Source organism: Trachemys scripta, chromosome 1 (assembly GCF_013100865.1).
Source record: "Trachemys scripta elegans isolate TJP31775 chromosome 1, CAS_Tse_1.0, whole genome shotgun sequence".
Classification (NCBI taxonomy): Eukaryota; Metazoa; Chordata; order Testudines; family Emydidae; genus Trachemys; species Trachemys scripta.
Genome location: NC_048298.1, coordinates 104335766 through 104356788, shown reverse-complemented (window position 1 = coordinate 104356788; position 21023 = coordinate 104335766). Strand labels below are relative to the sequence as shown.

Sequence of the window (21023 nt, the reverse complement as noted above, 5' to 3'; positions counted from 1 at the left end):
CCATACAATTTCTGTACCCGATGTAGCCTTAGGGCCAAAAAGTTTGCCCACCCCTGATTTACAGCTATCAACAGAATTGTTTTTAAATTTAATGTTTCTCAAACTTGTCCATGAATCAACATCAGTTCCCTAACCCAATTAGCAATGAATGATACATTCTAGTTTAGCCCAAGGTACCTGACGCTGATTACACCTGAGGGAATTCTGCACCAAAAAATTAAAAATTTGGCGCACAATATTTTAAAATTCAGAAAATTTTATTTTTCAAAATAACTCTATATAATCATGCCAGTTTCAATTATTTTTGGTAATTTATTTCAAAATACCTGTCAGCAAGTATGTCTGTAACAATACCCACACAAAATTCCCCCAAGAGTAGAGAAACCCCCATGACAACCCAGTTCCTGTTTCTCCCCTCCCAAAGCCCAGTCGGGGGGCCAGACATTCATGTCCCCTTCCCCCCAGAGACCAGCCATGGGGCCCTCCAAGGCCCAGACACTCACCCCCCTACTCTCCTAGAGCCCAGGGATCCAGAGGGAGAAACAGCCTGATGCTCGGTCCTGGGCTTGCACAGACTTTCCTGCACCCTGCCACCTCCTTCCTTCAGGGCATGCTGGGAACTACAGCTGCCGGGGAACCTCCAGTTCCTTCCCCCTCCCCCTGGCCTCATTTTCTATTTGTGAGCTGGGCTCTGACGAGTCCAGGGGCCCCTAGGGGCAGCCAACATCTTTGCGGCCCTTTTTTGTGGGGGAAAAAAGGAATTCTGCGCACACAACATTAATTTCTGCAAAACTCTGCATTGCGCAGTGGCACAGAATTCCCCCAAGAGTAACTTGACGACACTTTTAAAAACTCCTGAGACACAGCCAAATATTCTGGCAGCAGTGAAAGGGAGGTGGGGAGGAAAGTGGGCCGAAGCTGCATTACTGCTTGTCAATTTTGCTGTTGCTGCTGAGATCTCAAAGCAAAAGAGACTGGCGAGCCATTGAGCACATGAATACAAGTAATAGAAAAAACAAAAACAAAAACTAAAATAAAACAAAGACAAACACCCCCTTCTATAAAAAAAACCCCTCCAAACTTTCTGGGTGCTTTTAAAAATGCACATGATAAAACAACTTTTTGTATATTCTGTTCCATTTCACACAGTGTGGAGATAAATTCCATGTTCAAAAAGTAGCCTATAAAGAATGTGCTGCAGGTCAGAGTTTCAAACCTCTCTGTATAAACACTGACTAGTATAGCAAGCTTAAAAAAATTGGCACAGGAATCCTTAACAATACCATCTCTGGCGATTGATATTTTGAAGTACATTGAGAACAGTGTGATATGGGGTAAAGGCAGAAGACAGCATCAGCTATCATACAAAATCAGTCTCTGTTTTTTCAGATACTTGACAGTTCATGGTGGCCAGGCTGATATTGAGGAGATAATTATACAAATCCACACACAGTCTCTCTATATTTGTAGCCTGCCTTAGTCTTTGAGTGAGTTGTATGCTCTCGTTGTCCAGGCATTGACGAAAGCTGCCTTCTTAAATTGAGCCTTTGGAATGAAACAAAAAGATCTAATTATAGTTAATGACAGTTCTGAAAACAAAGGGAATGCATAGGGCAAAAGCCAACTGCCAGCCAGAGACAAAGTATATGAAATGTTACTTGATCTAAGATTTTATTTGATCTTATTTGTTCAAGTAATTCCTCGTGCTGCTTTGTCAGCCTAATTTTTCAAAAGTGAGCAGTGATTTTTGGGTGCCTCAATTTTTCATTGCCCAATCTAAGACACCTTAAAAGGGTTTGATTTTCAAAAGGACAGTGCTCAACAGCTTCTGAAAACCAGGCCCCTTTAAAGGATCTCAATTTGGGCACAAAAAAGTGCCCCTCATGACTTTTGAAAATTCAGGTCATCAGCTTCTATCTTAACTCTATGACACTAATGGATTTGTGGTTGTACACAATGGAGACTAATGCTAAAGGTGATTCAGTTACAGCATCTTACTTTATAACCTAGATTTCTGGTTTGCGTATATATAGCTGTGTATGCAGTACTGGTGAAAGAACATTCTGTATGCTGTGGTGTAATGCTATTTTTCTATTATGAAAACTTGAGCTCCAATTTTGCATTTGGTCTACTTTAGCTTTGCTTTTTTGCTACTGTGATGGGAGGCACAATGTGCAGTAGACAGATGAGATGCCATTACTTTTAAGTCTGCCTGGAGAGCTATGACAAATTAAACCAACTTATTATATCTATGGTTGACCGATGCTCTAATTTCAGACAGGAAACAACATGCAGCGCCAACTCAAAGATCTGCTCGCATCGGTGGAGGACAAACTCCTGTGGACTGCGTTGTGACATCACAGCTGATCTTTCAGCACCACTTTGCTACAGTAACTTATGCTACAGTACTGGTCCTTTATGCAAATGGATGATCAGCATTTCCAGGGAGCTGAAAGTTACAGTCTTATAGATTTTGGAAGCATCAGTGGGAAAGAAAGTCTAATATTCTAAGTATATTCAGGAGTCCTTTGCTGCATCTGCCTCCTTGTCCACTTGATCACAGACCCTGGACCAAGCTCAACAGACTATTCTCTAGCTCATCCAGAGTTTCCACAAGTACGCATTGGCTTGACCTGGTTTTCTCTCCGCTCTGTGATTGTGGGGCAGCATTACAGACAATAACTCATGTGGTGGAGGAGTGCCCAACTGAGCATCTGGAGGGTGGTTTACAATGCTTAGCCATCCTTGATACAGAGGCTTTCCTTTGGTTACAGAACCTGGACACTGAACTCTGTATGCATACAAGAGAAGAAGGCTATTTTTGACCAGATTATTTGGACCAACTCCAGTGAACTACACTGTACTTCTGTCTAATTCATCAACCTATTTTATGAGTGATCTTACACAACATCTCTTTTTTCTCAAGAATGGAACTAGATAATAAAACAATAAAGCTTGGAAAGCTGGGCTCTTTTAATTTACCAAGAATTTTAGAAGGTGCAAGTTCTAAACAGCAGGAAAAAAAGAATGAGGCAAGTTTTAAGAAATTCAGGGAAGAGGCACCCAACTCATCAACCAGATTTAAGTGATCCCCCTTGTGGGCTGAAAAAAACAACTGCGTAGGCTCCAAGTGGAAAGATGAGAGCTGGTTTGCTGGCCAATTCTGTTTTGACCATTTTCTGTTTGTTTAATTTGGCCAACAATCCTTCCCCTGCCATTCCCTTTTGTTTGAATAGGAGTAAGGCTGTGTCTACACTAGCACTTCTGTCGGTAAAACTTATGTCACTCAGGGGCATGAAAAAACCCACAGCCCTGACTGACATGAGTTACACCGACGGAAGCGCTGGTGAGGACAGCGCTATGTCAGCAGGAGACGCTCTCCCGCCAATATAGCTACCGCCCTCATTGCGGGTGGTTTAATTATGCTGACAGGAAATCTTCCTTCAACACAGAGCGGCCATGTGGGTGACCTTAGAGTGTCGCAGCTGCAGCGGTACAGCTGTGCTTCTGTAAGCTCTCAAGGTCTTGTCTACACTACATAGTTTTGTTGGCAAAAGGCAGCTTTTGGCGACAAAATAGTGGAGGTGTACACGCTACAATGCTATTTTTGTTGGCAAAACTCTCCAGTTTTGCCGACAAAATAAAACCACCTCAACGAGAGGCATAGAGTTTTTTTGCGGCAAAGTTAAAGTGACAACGCATCAGTGTAGAGGCTGCCATTTATTATATCAACATAATTGGCCTCCTCCAGTATCCCACAATTCCCACCGTGACCGCTCTTGCTCATTGTTTTGAACTCAGCTGCCCTGCATTCCAGCTACACAGGCATACACCCCTCCCCTTTCAAAGCTCCGGGAAGTTCTGACAACTGAGCATGCCGCTCCGCTCCAGCAGCAACCAGAAAATAATTAACGTGGAATCCTGCTCTCTCCTGCACCAGGAACATAGCGGCAAGCAGGCTGCTGCTGCAGAGGGGGCGATGTGTGTGTGGGTGAAGCGGCTGGTAATCTAGTAGAATGCCCATGGAATGATAGGCTTGAGAAACCTGCATCATATGATGCTGTACCTGCCCCTTGAGACATTGCAAACCCTTCCCAAAGCACCCTGCGGCCAGCTGCATAGTGGGATAGCTACCCACAGTGCACTACTCTCTGTATCGATGCAAGAGCTGCTAGTGTGGATGTGCTCTGCTGACACAAGGAGCATAGTGTGGATATGCAACAGTGGTTTAATTAAAGTGGTGGTTGTATCTTGGCATAACTTTTGTTGACAAAACTCTTTAGTGTAGACAAGGCCCTAGCATAGACAGTTTATTTAAAGCCCAGGTCTTAGGCTAACAAAAAAGCCCAGAACAAAACTGCCTTGATGGCGGTGCCCTGCCCTGCCTTTGTTTTTGTTGATGTCTTATTCCCTCCCTATCAAATTAGTTCAGCTGGTGCTGGATTCACACCTGCTGATATATAGCTCACCATCAGTACTACTGCAACAACAAGCAACAGCATCTACATCAATTCTAGCAGCACATAGGAAACCCAAAACAGAGACTATTTGAGTACCCAAGTGGGGGGTTGAGGCACTCGTTACTTAGCAGGATCCAGCATACAGATACCAAATTAAAAATACAATTCTCCCCAGTGTGATCCACAGCATGGATTTGCTACCACCAATGCAGAACTACCAGATGTTCTACACGTGTTCTGTACAGGGCCAGCTCCAGCTTTTTTGCCACCCCAAGCGGCGAAGTGGGGTGTGTGTGGGGGAAAGCCGCTTCATTCTTCGGCAGCAATGCAGCGGCCAGTCCTTCCCTCCGAGAGGGACTGAGGGACTCGCCACTGAATTGCCGCCGAAGACCCGGACGTGCTGCCCCCTTCCATGGGCCGCCCCAAGCACTAGCTTGGGTGCCTGGAGCTGGCCCTGGTTCTGTATACAGGACATTGCATTCCATGAATTGCATAAAGAAACACCTAAAGCAGTTTAATCTGAAGGCAGATTCAATGTCTGCACTAACCCAGATCTTACCTTTTTGTAGGCACTGTGGAGATCAGTATGTGACCACAAGGAGTACAGGAGGATTGAGGCAGCTTTGCTAGCTTTGTTGAGCATATTACTGTAATTTGTAAAAAGAAATATAAAACATTTAAAATACCAATTTGTGAACACAATGTGTATTCAGACTTAAAAACGTGATTGTTTATGATCAGTTCCTCCTTCCTTTCCCTGACAAGAGTTGAGTTCATTCTCTCAGGTCCCCCAACACAGCTCATTACATCTCTACCGCCTACAGTAGTATAGGGAACACACTTCCTTGCTTTAGTTATTAGTGATGATATTCCCAGCAGAATAGTCTGAACTCTCCACCTCTAAGGGCTATTCATTAAGGGTGAAAGACACTGCAGCACAGTGGCCCATTGTAGGCCCTCTGTCCTAGTTAAACCCAATATTGAGGATTAAAGTGGGGCTTTAGTTTATGGACGGTCCTATGTAGGCCCCCTGCACTGAGGTGAATTTCACCTTATGAGAGAAGGGCTGGCACAAAGAGAATTATTTATATAAAAGACCTAATACTCCAACAGATGAATTTCCTATAATATAGGGTATGTCTACACTGCTCGCTCCTTACAGTGGCTGATAGAGAACAAACGTTGCACGCTCCCCTAGTACAGGTATAAAAAGCAGTGTAGATAGTGAGACACTGCTTAGGCAAGTAGAGTAAAGATACGCCTGAACCCTGTGGGTATGTACCTTACTTACATAGCTCTCTATATGCTCTAGCAGTGCCTCCCCTGTCTACACTATTATTTTTACCAGCATAGTGTCCCACTGCCTCCCTGCTGCCAGAACCTTTCCCCACTGCATTTCCCCTGCCAGAGCCTTTCACTGCCATATGTAGCCGTACACACTGCACATGTACACACTGCACACTGCCCTACATGACGCCACCAGTGGTGTGCAGTGTAGACATAGCCATAGCATATTACTAAGGCTATGATTTAGTCAAGAGTAATTTCAGTAAAAGTCATGGACTGGTCACGGGCAATAAACAAAAAGCCATGGCCCTTGACCTGTCCATGACTTGTATTATAAATACCCATGACTAAACCTTTGGTGCTCTAGGGGGCTCCAGGGTGCTTCAGGTGCTCGGAGGAGGGAGGGGGGGCGCTCCAGTGGACACTGCTGCTGTTCTGATATACCACCGCTGTTGCTGGGGAGGTTGGCCCGGGGCCCTGCCACTGCCAGGTGGACAGCCTGGGACCCCGCAGCTGCTGCTGTGTGTGTGTGTGTGTGGGGGGGGGCTCTGCTGCTCCTTCCTCGGGGGGGGGGGGTAGCCCGGGGCCTCACCACTGCTGCTCGGGAGGGGGGGGGGGGGGACGGCCTGGGGCACAACAGCTGCTGCTGGTGGTGGGGCGGCCTGGGGTGCCAATGCTGGTCCCGGACTATTGCTCCTGGGCAGTGCCTGGGACCAGTTGCCTGGTGCAGCTGGAGCAGCGGCCGGTGTGGCTGGCCCCAGGGCCGCCTGAGCTGCAGCTATTGTGGCTGGCCCCGGGGCTGCCTCAGCTGCTCAGGCAGCCCTGGAGTCAGCCCCACTGGCTGCTGCAGAAGTCACGGAGGTCCCAGAAAGTCACGGAATCCGTGACTTCTGTGACCTCCATGAAAGACTCTCAGCCTTACCTATCACCTTTTGAGGAGCCATTTAAAAAGACAGGATAGAGCAGTTATTAAAAAGGGCTCCATTGTTTTACCCAGTGTGTTTGATTTGAATCACACTACAATTATTATTTAGGCTGTCTATTCCTTTAAGTTATATTCTTTCCAATGGATGCTGCTGCTCTTTTATCTTGGGGGGAACTTTAAAATGGCTTACTTATCACTCCTGCTGATGGTCATTATCTTTGGCAGGCCACCTGTGTTTAGGAGAAGCTGGGCATTCTGGGAGCTGTTCTGGGTCAAGTTGTACAAGGTGTAGCAGATAGAAGCTGTGGTCTCATTGGTAACCTCTGACCCTTGGACAGAGTCAGGAAGTAGGGAGACCAAATCTGATAAGACGTTTCTGGCTAGAGGATGGAAGGGAAACAAAGAATTCAATTACAAATGTACCATATGTCTGCTTTGTATATACAACACACTAATACCAGGTTTACTTCACCCATGTTACTGGGTGTCTGCTAACAGGGGGGCTGTCCCTTCATAAGAAAGTTCATGATTGTATTTTATAGCCAATTGTGGGTATAATGATGTCTAGCTATAAATATTGTTAGGCTGATATTTCCTCCCTACAGTAAATTTTGCAGCCCCCCAGTCTGAGGCAGATTAACATATATTATATTTTACTCGAACCCATCCAAACTGGGGACACTTCACGAACTTTCAATTAATTCATGTACCTGTTATAAAATACTTTTGCACTAACTGTGCAAGGTGTGATGAATATAGCATAAATATTAGCGTAGGAATTCTGATCTGTGAGGTATATACATTAGGGGCCTGATCACAGGAGCTACTGAGCTTTCTGAACTCCAGTTCAAGGCCCTGATTTAAGAAAGAATTTAAGATTGTGCATAAACCAATCCTCATTCAGGAAAGCACCTAAGCATGGGCTGAACATTAAATGTGCTTAAAGTTACCATGTGCTTAAGAACCCTTTCAGAAAAATGATGCTTGAAACCATATCAGTGAGAGTTCTGGATATTCAGCACTTCTCAAGATATGCCCAGAAATATGCAGCATGAATCCCTACAACAAAATATACTGCAGTTATTGGGTTAAATGCTGCACTGGGCTGCATTGGTAAAGTGGGTAAGGAGCCTCCTGTGTTCGTGTTTCTAATCATGTTTATGACGGTAGTGCCTCAGTTATTCTCAGTGACTGAGAATGGGGCCCCACTGTGCTAGGCACTGAGCAAACACAGAATAATAGATGGTCCCTGCCTGAAAAGCTTCCGATCTAAATAGACAAGAGACACAGGATGGGGGGGGGGAAGGGGTAGAACACACAAGTAGCGTGAACAACGGCCTGATTCTACACACACTTGCATACATTTTACACAGTGTAATTCTACGGTGTCGCTCGTATAACCGCGTTATGAGAGCTCTCCCATCGACATAATAAAACCAGCTCAACGAGCGGCTGTAGCTATGTCTCCCGCCGACATAGCGCTGTGCACACTACCACTTTTATTGGCAAATGTACGTCACTCAAGAGTGTGTTTTTTCACACTCCTGAGCGACAAAAGTGTTGCCAACGAAAGTGCTAGTGTAGACATGGCCTTACACTAGTGCCAGTGGGAAGAGGCCGCAATGAGAAGATCTGCCAGCATACAGTCACCTTGACAGCTAGTGGCTACGCTCAAAGGGCCAAATATAGGGATTAATTATGTCATGGTAAACTTGTGAGAGTGTGAATTACTTTAAATGCAAAACTATCTTCCCTCTCCAAAATTGGACTGATTTAAGTTCTTTCATTTAATCTTTTCTGAAAAGATATGATGAGAAATACATAATACTGTTAAACAGAGAGAATCTAAGCCTATGGTCCTCACTTGGGCAAAACCTATATTTTAGTCAATGGGACCTTTACCTGAAAAAAGACTGCAAGCATTTGGCCCTAAATCTGTTAAATCCACTAATCCAATTTTTTTTTTTTAATTTTAAAAAGAAGTAAAACTGAAAATAGAGAAGAGACAGAGATAAAATCTGAAAGAAAACATTAGTCCTTTGCTCACCTATTTCGTTCTGCAAAGAGGCATTACGAGATAAATTCCTGACCAATGAGACGGCTGTCCTCCTTATACTTGGATCACTTACATGCAGCATTAATCGAATACTCTGAAGGCCATTTGCCTTCTGGACAACAGTATGAGCTGCTGAAAATGGCATCTGTCATAAGGCACACAACTTTAATGAGCAATTGTTATGACTCTACTGCTATATAAACAACCATCACATTAAGTTATCTCATTTTTTGAAAAGCGCAGGCAATGCAGTTACAAGGTTCCCTATAGATCATTTTCAGGAACGTTTGAGATATTAGCCCAGATTCTGAACTATGTGGAAGCTTGGACAGAAGAGATGGGTGATGCAATAGCAGCTTTAAATCCCTTTTGTACCACCTGATCCTGGGATTGTTTGGCCAAAATACCTTAGCTGTGGGTGTGCCAGAGGGAGTTCTCTGCTCTTTGAGGAAATTCATAGAGAAATAATTATAATTTTAGAAGAAAAAATGTTTTACATCATTATTATATACACCCATGCCTTCATCTCTGTCCCAATGAATTAGCTTGTTACATAGAAGGAAACACATACAGAGAAGGAATAGCCCCTTAATGTACCAAGCAGAAAGTATCCACAATTCTGAGTCTGCTCCCCCACGTCCATATTCTTCCTTATTGATCATTCTGTGAACTTGCAACTTCACAAGAGGGGTCTGAGCTCAAAGCTGTAAACATCTCCACATTTCTAAATTAAAGAAAAAAGAAACAAGAAACAGGATGACTTACTGGTCCACTTCCTGCTGTGAGATTCTGGAGAGCTCCCAAAGATGCTTCTTGAGTGTAGTTTCTTGTACTTTTTGCTATTAAGGAGAGATATATCCTAATAAGTGTGGAATGCCAGAGTGATTCTACACCTTTGGGACTGCTCTTTTCCTCGGGTAGCAGAGTATCTTGTTGCTTCTAAACATGTAAAGAGATCAAACCTTTAGAACTGGAGAACTTATATGACCCAGCGCATCACAATCTAAAGCAGGCATTCTGTAATTGTAACCTGATTTTGCTTTTATTTTTACTAATGTCAATCAAGAGTAACCCCACCAACTGAAGTCAACAGAATTAAATCAATGTAAAACTAGTATAAGATCAGAATCAAGTTAATTGGTTGGCTCTTCAGACCCCCAGACATAACAAACTACAGTATGTTGTGAACTCAAACAATGGTTTATAAAAGATAAATATTTAAAAATATTGTGACATCAGACATTGTAATACTAACAGCAGTGGGTCACAAACCTACAAGCTTCTAGTGAAGTGTCATTCATTTGAAATGAGTTTGGTTGGCTCCACCCTGCCAGACAAGTTATTAACCCTGAAGGACCCCAGGTCTACAGCAGCTGTTGTTAGATCACCATTCGCCACCAGCCACACTAGAACGGCCTAACAATTCAAAGTATAATAAATTCACACATTACCACTTTTGCTTTCCTGATGCGTGTTCCAAAGCATCCCAAGCTTTTATCTTTGGTAGGAGTATTTTTTCTTTGTGTATAGATGTTCTGGGCATAACTGCTAGGCAGCTCTGACTCTAGCTGGTAGGAGAGGTTGTGAAGAATGCACACGCAGTTCTCTGTGGCCTAAAATAATGAAGAAGTAAATGTCATTATAGCTCTCTGCACGTGTCGAAGATACAATCAGACATGGGAGGAATGTTTGATTCAGGATCTTACATGGCCAACCTTTGGGTTTCTGGTCGCCTAAAGAAGAACTAGATAATAGTGATTAGGCCACCAGAAACCACAGGTGCTTTTGAAAACCCCACTAAGTACCCATCTACATATTTAGGCTTCTAAATACATTAACAAATCTAGCTCTAAACCACGTTTTAAAATATGGGGCATCTTATTATATTCACTTAGGCATCTTTGAAAATTTTACTCTCTACCTATGTGTGTTATCCTCATAGGACACAATGATAAATCGCCCTATGAAAAGTGTCTTATCTGACATTTCATCTCTGCTAAGTGAAAATGTGATAGTTCCTTCATAATCATTTCTGCATACAGTAAGAACCTCAGAGTTATGGACACCTCGGGAATGGAGGCTGTCCGTAACTCTGAAATGTCCATAATTCTGAACAAGACGTTACGGACTTCAGCCACTGAGATTGGGGGAGGTTGGGGCTCCAGGCAGGGTGAGGAGGGTCAGGGCTTCGGACCCGTGGGAGCACCAGGGCTCAGGGCTTTAGTTCTGGGGGGAATGCTGGGGCTAGGGGCGTTAGCCCCGTGGCTCCATTCCCAGCTTCAGCCCCGGGGCGGGGGCGCTAGGGCTCGGGGCTCCCCATGGCTCCACTCCTGGTTTCAGTTACAGGGGGGCACCTCAAGCCCCAGCACCCCCTGCAGGGCTGAAGCCAGGAAAGAACCAGGGGGCTGAAGCTCCGAGCCCCAGCACTCCACCAAGATCTAAAGCCCTGAGCTGTGACATTCTGTACCTTGGGGGAACACCCAGCACCCCCATGTTCATCCTTATAAAATGATTGTGTAGTTTCCAATGCAAAGTCTGTCATGTCGGGTGTCTTCGGAAGGCTCATGATGCACTGAGCATTGTTGTCATAGGCTATGTCTACACTACCGCGGTAAGTCAACGTACTTTAGGCCGAGTTACCGTGGGGTCTACACCAAGGGGTACTCTTCTCGTCAGGGGTAGAATACAGGGGTTGACTAGAGAGCGATCTGCTGTCGATTTGGCAGGTCTTCACCAGACCCGCTAAATCGATCACTGGTGGATCGATCTCAGAGCATTGATCCTGGCTGTAGTATAGACCTGCCCATAGTGATGTTATAGTAATTGTTATTATAGGTTGTAATTTCATGTAAATAGTTATGAGGCTGAAAATGTGTCCTCGTGGCTTAAAACAAGCCCAAGAAAAAAAACTCTCCAAGAGCAGAGGGGCAATTCACATCTCATCAGGGCATGTATGGGACAAACCCAGCCCAGCCTCCCAGGAACAAAGGACACTGGCCTAGGCAGCAACAAAGGATCTGTTGGACTCTCGAGTGAGTCACCCCCCCTTCCTTTGGTCAGTTTGGGACTACGATGAGGTAATGCTCACTAGACTCTGAAGAGGGGCGGGGGGGGACAAAGCCAAGGGGGAAGAAAGGACATGATAAAAGGGAGAGATATTTGCCATGCTCTTCCTCTCTCTTCCACCTCCATCTACAGACACCACACCAAGCGACTGAAGCACTGATCAAAGGGGAGAGCCTGGCTGAAGAGCAACCAGCCCGTCTGTGGTGAGAAGCATCTAAGTTTGTAAGGCATGAAAGTGTTAAGAGCAGCTTAGAATGCATTTTGTTTTTATTTCATTTGACCAAATCTGACTTGTTATGCTTCGACTTATAATCACTTAAAATCTCTCTTTATAGTTAATAAATATGTTTGTTCTACCTGAAGCAGTGTGTTTGGTTTCAAGCATGTCTGAGACTCACCTTGCGATAACAAGCCTAATGCATATCAATTTCTTTGTTAAATTGACAAACTCATATAAAGCTTCCAGTGGGCATAACTGGACACTGCAAGACGGAGGTGCCTAGGGTCGTGTCTGGGACTGGAGATATTGGTTAGTGTCATTCAGTTGCACAATCCAAGGAGCAGCTTACATGCCAGAGGCCCAGGAGTGGGGGTTCTGACAGCAGAGCAGGGTAAGGCTGGTTCCCAGAGTTAAGGATTGGAGTGACCTAACAGCTCACCGGTCCAGAAAACGCCAGAGGGGAATGTCACATCCGCCCAGAACCCTGACCTCCTCACCACCCTGGAGCTGCAGCCCTAACCTCTCTCCCCCCAGCTGAATCCTTGAGCCCCCGGGCTAAAGCCCCGAGGCAGTAAAGTATTTGCTTTTTGTGTGTGTACGTGCTTCTCCGCTGCTGCCTGATTACTTCCGATTCCACAGAGTGTCCGGTTGACCAGTAAGTCCGGAACTCTGGTGTTCATATCTTTGAGGTTCTACCATATCTCTGTGAATTGAATGGTTTGGTTGTTTCCCCCTCTCAATTAGTCCTGGTGCAGAATCCTCTCATTTTGAAGAGGTACCTTGTCATCAGGCTGGTAGTCTGCAGTGGTTCCTTGGATGTAATACACAAGAGAATCAATCAATCCATCGCATTCTCTCATCTTTTTCCTTCCTTCTGGGCCAGCAGAACTCATATTTCTGTCCAGAAAGGAATACATTGGTAAGAAGAAATTTATATTGGTCACTTCCTTGTCTTCCTGCCACCCACTGGCTAAATAGTAGAAGATACTGAAGTTGTGGGGCCATGACTTGACTCTTCTGCTGGGTGTCACCAGATGTTGAGTAATCAAAAAGTCATCAAGTAACAAAAGTCTCTGCTAATTAAGGTGGTCATCTTAAAACCCTGGAAGTATTCCCACACAATATAACATACTGTAGAAGGATAGGTGAATCTATTTGTATAGAATAAGACCGGTATTAAACCTTCACCCAGAAGCTGGACCAACACTTTTTAAAGTTCGAACAAGTTGGATAGACTTTTTCCATTATTTAATTTCCATGTGCCACTAAGATTTCTAGTTCAGCTCAGGACTGTAAATGGATGTGTCAAAATATCACTGGAAAGATTATTTTAAGATTCCTGCCACAGTATGGCAAACCCCCGGTCTGGATAAGCATCCATGTTTTGGGGCAGTAAACCAATTCAATCCTCCAAACCACAATCACTCTTCTATAGTTACACATGATAAGAAATTCTGCAACCTTTTACGTTAGTTATAAAACATAGGTGTTGTATAATGGAAGACGACTCCCTTCTCCATACTTTGCATTCTAAATACTTATTCCCCAATTCCACAAATTGCCATAAAACAAGTTCATACTTCTTCAGCTCACTGCAATTTAAAATCTTAGTTATGAGGCCAAATTCAAGTAGCCTTTCTATAGATTTTTTTAAAATCCTACTATATAGCACTTAATAGAGAACTATATTCCAGCAACAGAATTTATTAGGCTGATTTAAAAAACCTAAAGAATTTAAGAGAGGATTCTATAGATTACTTGAACCCTATTGGCTTCACTCCTACTATATTCTCATTTCTATGTGTACAACACTAGTACAAAGGGGTACCAACTTAGTTGGTGTCTAGATGTAAATAATATTAGGACTTTTCCATAAGGGTTGCCAGGAATTAGTAGTTCCTTTGGAGCTGAATTCCAATTGGGAGTTTGTTCATCAAATTCACTTTTAGATTTAATTTTCATACTGTATTTCCTCTTACCCCAGCCTCTATCTCTATTTCCTAAAGGCTGAAAGCAGAGACCACAGGCGGTGATGGAGTCATACTCTGTTCTTTTTTGGGTTTATTTTGGTGGCCTGCCCTAGACATTATCAGAGTCCGTGTCCCAGCTATTGTACTGGGACAGTGAACAAGTGTATATTTCGCTCCCTTTTTGCGACTGCCCTTCACCTCACTTGAATGTAAGGAGAATTCAGCCCAGGAGGGAAAAAGGCCCAGAGTTTCTTTACGGCAGCAGTGATAGGAATGTGGCATGAGGGAACAGGAAGTGGGCTTTTCCTGGAAGCGACAGCAGCAGTCTTGCCTCACCTCTTGGAGTGAGGAGATGAGCCACTTTTGCTGCTGCTGCTGCATGCAAAAGGTAAGCATGAGAGGAGACTTTTGCTAGATCCATTGGGAAAGGCTCCCTTCTCTCCCCTAGAGTCCCCACAGCGATGCTATGAAGAACTGATGGACTGGTCAGTGGCCAAGCACCTCTTCCTTGCTCACCTCATCTCCTCGACCGCCTCGTGAGTTTGTGGGTCTATCTCATCAGCTATAAATATTTAGTTCCCCTGTGCTTCCACAGGTGAAAGAGAGGTGGGGGGATATTTACACTCACCTGGTTTAGTGTCCCAATATAAGATCCTAGCCCTGATTCCCTGTTTGCTTTAAGGCCCCTTTATATAAAAGGGTCTTAAAGGCAGCAAGTATGTCTCTCCACCCCAGGGAATGCCCTCTGTGTAAGGGGCTTTGCTCAGAAGTGTACAGCTGAGAGGACAATTTTACACTGGTCTCCCTTGCTATCCCCAGACAAAGGTAATTTACCAAGGGAGTGGAGAGGTAGGGAACATGGCCGGAGCATACTACACTCCGGCTATTCTCTCCTTTCCATGGCCCATAGAAGGCTACTGGCAGTTGGAGTCCAAGTTAGGCGAGCCCAGAGGGCTCCTGAAGAGTCCCAGAATATAGGAGGTGCAAAGGCAGCTTAAAGTCACCTTTCCCTCCCTCCCCCATTCCAGCGCAGAGTGCCACTGAATCTGTGCTGCATGATTTCTTTTGCCTCACAGATCAACAGGGAACAACTGTCTGCCCCGGCTTTCAGTCAGAAGATCTGCGGTTTGTGAGACATAATCTTAACATAAACTATAAAAGTGATTTAAAAACCAAAACCTCCCACTTGAAGCTGAGCCCCACATGAACTACCAATTTATGGAGAGAGCAATGAGGCCAATAACTTTAAGATACATTTATTTCTATAACGGAATGTGATCTGAATTTCAGAACAATGGCATCATAAATCTAAGCCTCACTATTTAGACCTCAGGCAGTTCTGCTGGGAAGGGGCCTGCATACTGCACCACATTTCAGGTTCTTTGTTGGAAAAGAATATAAAATGCAGTCTGATATCACAGTTCATCACAAAGTAGCAAAATTTCCCTTTAAATAAGTCACTCACAATAAATTCATCAAAAAAGTTTTACACAACCAGGTGGCAAATTACAATGGTTTAAAATTTTATTAATGCCATAAAGCTGATGAGCTACCACTTTAAAAGTTTCCTATTGTTTATGCATTGTAAAACAGATGTGGTGTTTTATCTGCTGCCAATGCAATTCTCGTGCTTTTTTGCCTCTGGTGGTTTTCATACAGTTTAAACAAGGATACACTATAACTGCAGTTTTCTTTTGGGTCACGCTTTGTTGTTAGTATGCATAATTCTGAGTTCATTCGTTCCCTTGTGAAATGATACTGAGTAGAATTAATGCACTTGGAAATCAAGCTTATTCACATGGTGCCCATCAGTGTTGCTTTGCAATTTTAATTTTCCTCAGACACAACACACTTGAAATAAGTCATCCCTTTTGCCAGTTTATGGTTATACCTACAGAGGGGTGTGTGAGTGTGTGTGTAACAGCCTTGCTTGCTCATATCAAAAATAGTTTCACTAGCGTATAAGAGCTAAAAATATCATGAATGATAAGTATGGAATTTCCATTATTGGCAAAGACACTAGCTGATATGGAATTGCACTATGCCACAGCACACTAGTTTAAAATCACTGCACAAAAAGCATCCTCATGTATGAATTTTTGATGACAGCAGCAGCCATAGTGCTTGGATGCGTAATACTGTCAGATCTTACAAAGGACTAGAGTGTAGCCTTCCAATTGCGATTGGCCAGGGCTGGCACATGGCTGCACTGCCTAAGGAGCAGAACCAAGAAGAAATTACGATTCAGAGGCATGACTTTGCTCTAGGGAGGAGTAAGTTATTTCATCCCTTCCTTTACTCTCCACTGTGTGCGCATGTATGGCCATATCTCCTCCCATTCCTTACCACAATTTGAGCAGGGGAGTAACAGGGTGGAGGGAAGACATACTCCCCTGTACATGACCAAATAAGGGCTGTGACCATTTGGCCCTAAGCAGGGTCAGGCCAGGTCAGAATGTGGATGAGAGTCCTTCAGGGAGCACCACGAGGACAGCGGATGTTGTGAATCAGTAGGTGGTGCTTTTCGTTCTGAGGCTGAACTGAATCAATGCTGCCGTATACTGTTAGGGAGCACACTGCTGCTGGCAGCGCTGTCTTTTGGATGAGGTTTTGACCACCTGTGCCCAGTAAAAATCGCATGGCACTTGTTCACTTAGGGGTGCTAGTCCTGGTGACCTGACCAAACCTGAGTACACAGTAGTCTGGGTAATTCTGCCCACCTAAATTCCTCATTTAATGTCTACACAATATGCTTATTCCCTTCATTCCGTCTTAAACTCTTTCAGTGTTATGTCCTGTTGCTGAAGCAATCCTTTAGTTATCTCATAAGGGTGTTTCTAGAGACTCAACTAATTCTTCTTTGTAAAATATGTTTGGATCCTGAGATGAGAGGTGCATATTAGGGCAAAGGATTACTATAAAGTAAAACGAGAAAAGATTTTGAAAGAAAAGAATATTTTACAGAACTACTAATATTAAGGTTGAACTGAAGCGGAGAGGAGGCCCCTCCAGCACTGAGACACAGTGGTGGGGCATTGTGGGACTGCTTATACTGTACTTTGAGGGTCTGTGCATCAGCTGTTCTGCTGATAAATATAGGACTTTTGTACTCCTATCAAAATGAAAGTCACTGAAATTTTATTTAAAAAAGTGAATGGAAAAACTGTGTGTGAAGGCCAGAGATCAGTGCCTTGCCTTCCTGTGTCACTGAACAATGGCATTCCTAACATCTCAGGAAGTTCAAGGAGCAGCATTCCCTTCATGCCTTACACAGTTTTGAAGTGCGAAAGCAGCCAGGGCTACGAATTCAGGGACGTATTTAGTAACCGACTAAGGTGCTGGGTTGCAAGCTGCTGAGCTGGAAAGAACAGGGAGGAAATGAATGGATTGTGAAGCTGGGTGGGAGACCAGAAAAGATAGGGACAGATTCAGAGAATGGAGATAATGTAAAAAGGTCCTGCTGCAACAGGGGTCAAAGAGGTGTAATATCATTACTAATTTATATCACAGTAGCACCTACAGGCTCCAACTGAGATCAAGGCCCCAGTCTGCTGAGCACTGTACAACCACATTTTGAGAGACTAAGTAACTCTTCCAAGATGTCACAGGAATTCTGAGTCACAACTGGGAACTAAAGCCAGATCTCCTAAGCCATAGGTCAATTCCTTAACCAAAAGACCATCCGTCCTTTCAAAGAATTGGGATGCATTTTTCTGTGGGACATTCCAGTTATAAAGCGACCCACAGGAATGATTTTAAAAAGCCAGGAATCCTCTGCTGAAATAAGAAAGATTGGCAGCTGTGGTACACTGAGCACTAGTTCCTACGCCCTAGGTCTGTGTTGTTTTAAATGAAGAATGAATTGGTATGGAGAAGAAGAGGACAGTGAAGGGGGAATGAACATTCCAGAGACTAGTAAGGGCAGCACACAGCTCTGATAAGGAAGCAGCCTCCCCACTCTGCAGTTAAGGAGCTCTGCCTCTCGCCTGCTTTGTGTAAATCTGCTTCTGCAGCAGCTCGGGCAGAACAATCATCTTCTGTCCAGTGTGAGGCATTTATCTCCTGTTATTCATGAAGAACTCTTCTGAATAGGTAGTTCATGCCAAAAGGGAGATCATATTCTCATCAGTGTTCACAGGACAGCAAAGAAACACAGGAAATCTTGTGCTAAGAACAGGGGTTTGTTTTTTATTTTAAAGGCAGAGCCCTGCCAGCCGTGCACCGACATATCCAAGACCATATATTCAGCATGTAGTGGCTACCATAACATTTCAGGCTGTGAGGCTACCCAACCCATCTAGTTCCACTTGAGGGAATGAATGAAGCCAAAGCAGAGCAGAGTGCAGTACTTTCAGATCAAGAGAAAGACATGCAACATTACCTTTAAAACCCACAACACTTTCCCTGGGTTCAATTCCAGGTCTGCAGCATTCCTTTGACTAGCTCATTAAATAGTAAAGCCAATTTTATCTATTTGCCTGGTTGTTAGGCAACACACCCTTTCTTTTGATTTAACTAACTCTGGGTGTTCAGGAAACAATGCCAAAGTTTCTTTCAGATACAAACAATGCCATTGTGTCAGAAGCTCAGTGTCTGGCAGCCACTGAAACATGCCTGATTGTTTTCTAATATTTAGCTTTATGACCAGCAGTATTTGCAAGAGAGAGCAAACAATTGGAGGGGGAAATCACAAATATCAGAGTAGAAAGGGATTTTGAAATTCTTCTAAAAATCACAACCCACTATCACTTATATCACATGCACAGGGTAAATATTGCCAATATTTTAACACTCTAAAGCAAAATATATGAAAATCAGTTCAACCTTCATCCTCTTCCCACCCAGCCCCCACTCATGGACCTGATCCTGGACTCAAGACTGGGCTTCTATGTTTCTCCTGAAATAATTGACCAAGATCATATGCACACTGGACCAGAGGTGGTGAGCATTTTCCTGAGAGTTCTGTGGCATCTTTAAGACTAATAGATGTAAAGGTGCCACAGAACTCTGTTGCTTTTTACAGATCCAGACTACCACGGCTACCCCTCTGATACTTGAGCATTTTCCTGTGTTCATTGCAGCGTTTTAGCTATTTGCAATTTATCAGCTGTTGATGGTGAATCTTGAATTTAGGTCTTATCTTGTAAGTAAAGAAGGAATAAATTTTTAAATATTTCAATGTAAATTTCTTAAAACATTTTTCTTACTTATTTTTTGGCCTGAATTTATCTTTGGCAGTTATTCGTTTGGTATCGTGAAGAGTGTTAATTTTTTGAAAAGCAGCTTTGCAGTTCACCTTTAACACGAGACATATGCCACGTATAGTTTTTAAACTTCAAAGTACAGCTTTCATGCTGCAATACAGGCTGCAGGCTACAGACTAACAACATGAGCAACAAACGTGTCAGTTATTACAAAAGAAAGGACTAATTACAGATTTATATTCTGGCAATGTATATACATTAAAACAAATTATTTGCCAGCATAGCACCTTCTGTGCTCTGTTTTTCATTGTATGACTTTTCTGTAGCATTCCTTTGGATTTCGGTGACCCTTTGAGCCAGATTTTCCCATATTTAATACAGACACACAGCAGGGGTAATTCCACTGTAATCCATGGGACTACAACAATGTTGAAGTGTGAGAGAAAAAAATCAAGACTATTTCTCTTTATCCTTTATTGAAAATGGACAATTTTATAAGGCTTGGCAAGGATCCCAAATCTTATCAGAATCTTTTTTCCCCCCTAAGAACTGAGTTATACAACCTGAAAGGTCAGCCTTATTTGTGAGGTGCCCAGTACTTCTTGATCTCATTTTGGTCAGAAATACATCTTCTCATGGTATTTCATTACACAAAAGTGGGAAGGGCAGAAGAGTGCAAACAAAAAGAATTTTTTAAAAAAGTTAATCAAAATTCTTCTGATTCTCTGAACAGGTTTTGTAATTCCTCTGAACTCCGTAGAGCTACCCCAATGACGAGTTTGGCTCAATGTCCATTTTTAATTGATCCAAAACAGTTCACATTGGAATTCTTTATCCTTCAGTAAGCAAATAGCATGGTTTGTAAAGTTGCTACAATAAGCTTTGTAAGACTAGTTCCTGGCCAGCACTGGGAATAATTCTGTACCTCTGCATCCTGGCTGACTTTGAAGAGGCTGTTCTGGGCTATATACGTAAGCAAATAACTAATCAAGCCTAAGATGACAGATGCCCGTTGTAAAGGGGCACAATTAACAGGCATATCTCTTTGTATACACAAAGTTTTGGCACGTTTATAGATGCCAGGATTATCTTTTTAGTTCCATGTACGCTACCCCATAGTAGACATTAACTAGGACACAAAAGTTTATACCAAGTAGTTAATGTTTGTCTTGGTTTGGTTTTATAATCCCTCAAATAAAATGTCTTGCCTTTTACATTGGTTTATTATCCGTTATAACTGAAGTTAATTAGTAGTTAGGATTAGGGTTACCATATCTCATAAATAAAAAAAGAGGACCCTCCACGGGCCATGGCCACGCCCATTTCCCCACCCCTAGCCCCGCCCCAACTCCGCCCCTTCCCCACCCTAACTCCGCCCCCTCCTCCCTCCCACTCCCAGCCAGGGGGAAAGGGCTGCCCCAGTGCTACCAGCTCCATGGTTTCCCGGGCAGCCCCCAGACCCTGCGCCCCCAGCCGGCGCTTCCCCAGCGCAGCTGGAGCCCGGGAGGGGAAGCACCCAGCCGGGGGCGCAGGGTCTGGAGGCTGCCCAGCAAACCGTGAAGCCGGTAGCGCTCGGGCTTTGGGCAACCCCTATGCCTCCGGACCCTGTGCCCCCAGCCGGGCACTTCCCCTCCGGGGCTCCGGCGACTCTGCGTAACTTACACTGTATAAGTTACACAGAGCCGAAGAGGAGCAGAGCCCCCGCCGCTGGAGGCTCTGCTCCTCTTAGGCGCTGTTTAAGAGCCGGACTGCCCCAGCGCTACCGGCTTTGGGCAGCCCCGTGCCTCCAGACCCTGCGCCGCCGGAGCCCGGGAGGGGAAGTGCCCGGCTGGGGG

At 44.0% G+C, this 21023-nt stretch overlaps 1 protein-coding gene across 1 annotated transcript in view; it reads right to left on the bottom strand.

Moving 5' to 3' along the window:
• Positions 1-322: 322 nt before the first annotated feature.
• The window catches only part of PKP2 (plakophilin 2), a 76079-nt gene continuing 55378 nt past the window's right edge, over positions 323-21023 (bottom strand). The window contains exons 7-13 of the mRNA XM_034779919.1: positions 12794-12911; positions 10180-10341; positions 9494-9667; positions 8720-8873; positions 6863-7052; positions 5020-5107; positions 323-1545 (exon numbers count right to left, since the gene is read on the bottom strand). Of these exons, the coding sequence (XP_034635810.1) occupies positions 1477-1545; positions 5020-5107; positions 6863-7052; positions 8720-8873; positions 9494-9667; positions 10180-10341; positions 12794-12911 (955 nt within the window). The 3' untranslated portion in view covers positions 323-1476. The remainder of the gene's footprint in view (positions 1546-5019; positions 5108-6862; positions 7053-8719; positions 8874-9493; positions 9668-10179; positions 10342-12793; positions 12912-21023) is intronic.